General features: G+C 51.4%; 1 protein-coding gene across 1 annotated transcript; it reads left to right on the top strand.

Moving 5' to 3' along the window:
- Window positions 1-3,828: 3,828 nt before the first annotated feature.
- LOC120682877 (aluminum-activated malate transporter 1-like) lies at window positions 3,829-6,100 on the top strand. Its single transcript, XM_039964901.1, has 5 exons — window positions 3,829-4,196; window positions 4,511-4,924; window positions 5,077-5,189; window positions 5,289-5,438; window positions 5,551-6,100. Exons 1-5 carry the CDS (start codon window positions 3,908-3,910, stop codon window positions 5,908-5,910), a joined length of 1,326 nt encoding a protein of 441 aa, XP_039820835.1. The 5' UTR covers window positions 3,829-3,907; the 3' UTR covers window positions 5,911-6,100.

The raw sequence follows: 6,100 nt of genomic DNA, 5'->3' as shown, positions 1-6,100 counted from the left end.
CTGGCGTTACTACTATAGAATTAATTAAAAAAGAGACCATGATAATTAAGGCCGGAACTGCTACAATCAATGAGAAATAGAGCGACACTAGAGATCAAGCGGGTTGGAAGTCAATACAGCTTGGGAGTATATTGATAAAGCTATATTTATGTTGTACATTTCGCTTGTGTGCAGCCGCTGTTGTGGTGAAGAGAAAACGTACATGATGGTGTATCGGTGTACCGGTACAACAAGAGACTAGATTGATCGAAAAATAAAAATTGAGTTCCTCGATTGGCCGGTTTTGAAAGGTAACGGACATCCGCCACCATGGAGGCTACAAGCCTACAATCTACTTCTTTTCTTTCTTTTTTTCTTTTGCTAGGGTGAGGAAATCAGCTATAAAAGGAGATCCTGTCGTATTCGGCGGTTGGTTGACTCTCGACGTTTCGTCGTATATAGATGGAAAAAAGAGAGGAAAATGATAAGGAGATCGACGATGATAAGAGGTCGTTAAAAGTCAACTATAAGTGCAGCGGACCTTAGCTAGAGTAGGAGCAGCTGGGAAGTTAACATAGCTTGGGACCATCGATGATCTGCAGCTATATATATTGTGCGCTTGATAAGAGTGCACATGGTTGGTGAAGTGAAGAGAAAAAAAACGTGTAGAAGGCTAGAAGCTGACTTCGTATGCTTGCATGTATGGAAGCCACCTATGACAAGAGACTACATGCAGCCTACAAACAAAATTTGAGTTACTCGAAGTTTGAAAGGTGCAACGAACGAAGGCTAGGATGAAATAAATTGTTGACAATATGCAGAAAGGAGCAGAGTCCTCCAGCTCCAGTCACAGAAAAGAGAGAGAGATGGAGCGAGCACTGGCGGGCAGAAAGAGACATGGATCGGAAGGCAAGTCACAGGAACAAGAATCTATCCTATGGCGAAAACGACCCACCCCTACAAGTCGCAGGACAGAGCGTGTACGGTGAGCGCGCCATGACCGCATGATCATCATGGTCCAGCAATCCCGAGGTAAGTCAGAGAAGAGCACTAGCAGAGGTCAAGTCAGAGAAGAGCACTAGCAGCGTCCAAAAGGCTTCTTTTCCGGCACCAAAAGGAGGGCCACTCCACTACCGGTCGTTCTCCCTGCTTCTTCCACCATCGCACGTCGAGGAGGGACGGTAGCTAGCTTAGCTAGGGTTTAGCTGTGCCCATGCACATGCGAGGCAGAAACGTTGCTTTGCAGATGCCGCTCGGTGTGCGCATATCATCGATCAGCTGGTGGCCGGCCTGTGCCTGTCATCTCCTGCCACTTTCTCGGCGATCTAGCTACACACTTGCGGGAATCTTGGGATGGGATGTGGCCATGTGGGTGAAAAAAAGGGGCCGGGCCGGGGAAGAGCTATCTAGGACTAGGAGTGAATGGTGAATACGCAATGTGGTGATGCTTTCGCTTTAGACATTGCCAGCGAGGAAGAATTGGAAGGGGATTTTGAAGTATTGCTTCTGTAATTGTAATGAATCAATTACACATCTCCTTTTTGATTGTCACTATGCAAAGGAGATTTGGAAGATAGTCTATTTAGCTACAGGGTTAACCCTGCCAAGATCGATTTCTCATATGCTAGGAAATTGGCTCTCAAATTTTGATAACAACGAGAGGCGTGTCATTTTGGTGGGGGTAGCTGTATTGTGTTGGGCTATTTGGAGATGCCGTAATGATATTATTTTTAACAAAACCAAGTATTCATCATTTATGCAGACTGTTTTCAGGGGGACCTACTGGTTGCGCTTATGGGCGCAACTGCAGCATAAAGATACGATAAAGGTGATGTTCCGAAAGACAAGTCTTGCATTGGAGGTCGTCGCCTTGGAGATAGCCAACCATAGGTGGAAGCATAACCTTAGAATTGGTTTAGATGATTTTCCCTTTGTTCATTCCCCCAACTAGCCAATAGACGGCTATGTTTTATAATAATATTTGGGTTGTGTACATTTTGTAGAGGCCGGAACTCGTTTTCATTATTAAAAAACGAAATCCTCGATGGGAGGCCACAGGACTACATGCAACGCAACGCAATGCTACTCTCCTGATGAGAGAATATATCAGCAGCACATGTTCTTGGATTATTCTGCTTCGTCCATGTTGCACTGCACATATGCTGCCGTGTCCTGGATGACGACCCTGATGGAATTGAACGGCTATCCATCCTGATGTTCTTGTTCGATTATTCTCCCAGTGCTTGTTCTCGGATCGATGCCGCTACGCCTACGAAACGAACTCGTCCCTCGTCGTACCTCAAGATCGCGCGGACGTGATGAGATCGACCGGTCGAAACGACGGTCATCCCACCAGGATAAGGATCGGATCGGAGAATATGTCCGATCGGCGACACGAGAGGTGAACTGGATTAATGGAGAGCAAAACTGAAGGCCCTGCTGCTTCTTCCTGAACCGCTCGTCGTCCATCGGAAGCAAGCAGCTCTGTCTGTGCTTGTTGTGTGTCAGTGTCACAGTGTGTGCGTGGCAGCTGTTACTACTACCTGCGAGCAAATGAACAAAGATCACCATGTCAATTAATCCTAAAGGTTTATCTGCCCTTTATTCCCCGGCAACATCGTACCTCGGCTCGCTTGCATGGGAGGGATTCTTGGAGCACAGGGGCAAAAAAAAAAAAGAGGCAGCGACAGCTGAAAGGATGGATGCAGCATCCCGCTGTACTGCAGATTGTTCAGATAGTGTTATCCCGTAGTAGTAGACCTGTACTGCTCTATGAGCTGTGTGTGCAGTGGCGGATCGGGTCGAGACGGTGACAGACAACAACAAGTCACCGTCGCGTTGAATTTGCTTGAGCAGAACCCTGGGTGGATCAGTCTACACCTGGACGGCGACAGGTTTACCCAAGTTAAGCATGCAGTGTGCAGGACGATGATGGAGACGCAAGGGGATACGTACACGTACACGTACGCGAGGCAAAGAGCACGGGTAGTGGTGGCGGTCGGCCGCTTAACGGTGAAGGAATTGAAGGGGTTCAGAGTAGTGTTCGGCGAAGGACGATGGCCTGCAGATGATAGATTAGGTAATCTTTTTTTTTGTCCAAATGCATTGAACAAGTTGTTGATAAGGTGTTATAGATATGCGTGCTTGGAGTAGGATTTTGTTGGGATTATATTATGCAGTGTGTCGATAAAGAAAAGAAGGATAAATAAATGGTCGTAGGCTGCAGACTGATAAGCCATGCCACGTCTCATATCTAGTACTGGCAGTATAGAGACATGGATACCTAGAAATCCAACACCTCACTCGGTTTTCTTTTGGGCCTCTTTTTTAAATGTTGCGCCGACTTAGCTAGCAGCCTAGTACAATGCTTTACACAGCACAAAGTAATGGCTTATTATATTAGACGCCCTTTTTAAAAAAAAAGAAGAGAGAGAAATTAAAGCTCTAGCGCCGCCCACTTTTGTCGATTCGTCAAAAGTCAGAGGGGGGTGATGTCGCCTGGTCTGCAGATCACGCATGTATATAGGAGCGGTGCAGTCCAGGCCAGTCCAGACCACCGGCAACCGGTCGAAAAGGTCACGAGAGCAGCAGTGTCGCCGCGAGTCACATTCACAGCAGAAAGGCTGGCCTGCACGGCAGCAGGCGTACGTGTGCTTTTGTTTCCACTATCCTCCTCTCTGTCTGCCGCATTCCGGTATCCCATTACTATATCCCCAAGCTGCCGCGCCGCTGCCGCCGCCTGGAGCCGTCCTCTCCTCCCCGGCAGGCTCCGTCCACCCGCTTATATAAGCCATCCCCCCTCCCCCGACCCGGCACCCACATTGCACCGGCTACCCGCGGGCGCTCAGACACCACACCCACCGCTAGCCTCGCTCGCCGATTCACCACCGAGCTGCTAGCTAGCTAGCTACCTCGCCTCGCGCGCGCCATGGAGGTTCACCAGGCGGCGGCGGTGAGCGGCGGCGGCGAGAGCGCGGGGTGCGGGGCGGGGCTGCTCGCGGCGGCGGGCAAGGTCCGGCGCGCGGTCGCCGCGTTCGGGGCGAAGCTGGCGAGGATCGCGCGGGACGACCCGCGGCGGGTGGCGCACTCGCTCAAGGTCGGGGTGGCGCTCACGCTGGTGTCCGTGCTCTACTACGTGCGCCCCATCTTCAACAACTGGGGCGTCTCCACCATGTGGGCCGTGCTCACCGTCGTCGTCGTCATGGAGTACACCGTCGGTACGTTGTTCACCACCGGAAAACGGCAATTTGCCGTGCGTGCCTGTAAGTTTGCCGTCGGTAGTGGTTGTTATTATTGTACATACACAAGCAGCCATCGTTGCACGTACGTAGAAGCGGTTTGTAGATGACAAAGGTTTCTTACGTGCATCATGCATCATCGTCGTCACGTACGGCCGGACAAGTACCGCCGTACGTACGTGCACGGTGCACCGTACAACCTACCAACCGTTCGCGTTCACACTAGTAGCTTTCAAAGCTTCTTCAGTACTTAGGTGTTGTTGCGGTGATGTGCGTGTGACGTGGCGCGGCAGGTGGGACGCTGAGCAAGGGCCTGAACAGGGCGTTCGCGACGCTGCTCGCCGGGTTCATCGCCGTCGGGGCGCACAAGGTGGCCTACCTCTGCGGCAACCACGGCGAGCCCGTCGTGCTGGCCGCCTTCGTCTTCCTGCTAGCGTCAGCGGCGACCTTCTCGCGGTTCATCCCGGAGGTGAAGGCTCGGTACGACTACGGCGTGACCATCTTCATCCTCACCTTCAGCCTGGTGGCCGTGTCGAGCTACCGCGTCGAGGAGCTCATCCGCCTCGCGCACCAGCGCTTCTCCACCATCGCCATCGGCGTCGCCACCTGCCTCTTCACCACCATCTTCGTCTGCCCGGTCTGGGCCGGGGAGGACCTCCACAACCTCGCCGCCGCCAACCTCGACAAGCTCGCCGACTTCCTCGAGGGTACGTTCGTGCTCGATCCCACCCCATCGATCCAAAAAGGCTACTAAAATGGCATTGATGTCAGCTAGCAGCAAAAATTCAGTAACATAATAATTAAGACAACTTCTAAAGAGGGAAACAGAGCACACTATCTAATTCATCCATGTGTGCAGGACTCGAGTCCGAATGCTTCAGAGAGAACGCTCCAGGCGAGAATCTGGAGAGCAAACCCTTCCTCCAAGTGTACAAGAGCGTCCTCAATTCCAAGGCCAGTGAGGACTCTTTGGTAAGCAGCAATGCACACCACGATGCTGAGCATCAATGCTCATGTATCCAAGGATTGCGACAGTCCCTTACAGCGGCTTTTTTACACCAAAAACTGCAGTGCAACTTTGCCAAGTGGGAGCCCGGCCATGGCAACTTCTACTTCCGGTACCCATGGGGGCTGTACCAGAAGCTCGGCGCCCTTTCTCGCCAGTGCGCTTCCTCAATGCAGGCTCTTGCTTCCTACATCATCACCCTCACAAAATCACAGGTAGATAACTGCTCTCTGCTAATGATCCGGCCCGTTCGGCGATCAAAGGGTTACAGAACGAATTCAACATGTGTCCATGTTTACTCACCACCATCCTGTTTCCTGCTCACAGTATCCTGAAGCCAACATGGAGCTCTGCTTGAAGGTCCGGACAGCGTGCGGTGAGATGAGCCTGAACTCCGCCAAGGCGCTCCGGGAGCTCTCGGAGGCGATCCAGACGATGACCGCGCCATCCCCGGCCAGGACTCACATGTCTGCAGCGATCAGAGCGGCGAGAAGCCTCCGGGCCGAACTGTCACAGGATGCGGATCTGGCGAAAGTGATGCACGTCGCTGTGCTTGCATCTCTTCTGTCGGAGCTGGTTACGCAGACGAAGAAGATCGCGGATTCTGTTGATAACCTAGCACGAGCTGCCCATTTCAAGGACCCTGAGGACGCTCAGAAGGATGTGGTTATCAATGTAGCTAGCTGAGAAGCAGATAACCTTCAGCGGGACTTTGACCGGTGGTGTTCTGTATTTTGTATGGAGAACATCCACATCAGGAGCCTCTGCTAAATGGGATAACTATAATTAGTATATATAGGATGAGTTTTTTCTACACTCGCGTGTAGCTACTCTCATCATCAGTATACCATCGTATGTATGTCCGCATATTTATTTA

This window comes from Panicum virgatum, chromosome 7N (genome assembly GCF_016808335.1).
Source record: "Panicum virgatum strain AP13 chromosome 7N, P.virgatum_v5, whole genome shotgun sequence".
In the NCBI taxonomy this organism is placed as follows: Eukaryota; Viridiplantae; Streptophyta; class Magnoliopsida; order Poales; family Poaceae; genus Panicum; species Panicum virgatum.
Note: the sequence above shows the minus strand (reverse complement) of the source record. Positions and strands in the feature narration are given on the sequence as shown.

Bases quoted from the DNA above. Each gene is read 5' to 3' on its own strand.
- LOC120682877 (XM_039964901.1), top strand. From the start codon at position 3,908: ATGGAGGTTCACCAGGCGGCGGCGGTGAGCGGCGGCGGCGAGAGCGCG. The intron at 4,925-5,076 runs GTACGTTCGTGC...CCATGTGTGCAG, and splicing joins GCTCGCCGACTTCCTCGAGG to GACTCGAGTCCGAATGCTTC. The intron at 5,190-5,288 runs GTAAGCAGCAAT...CAAAAACTGCAG, and splicing joins AGGCCAGTGAGGACTCTTTG to TGCAACTTTGCCAAGTGGGA.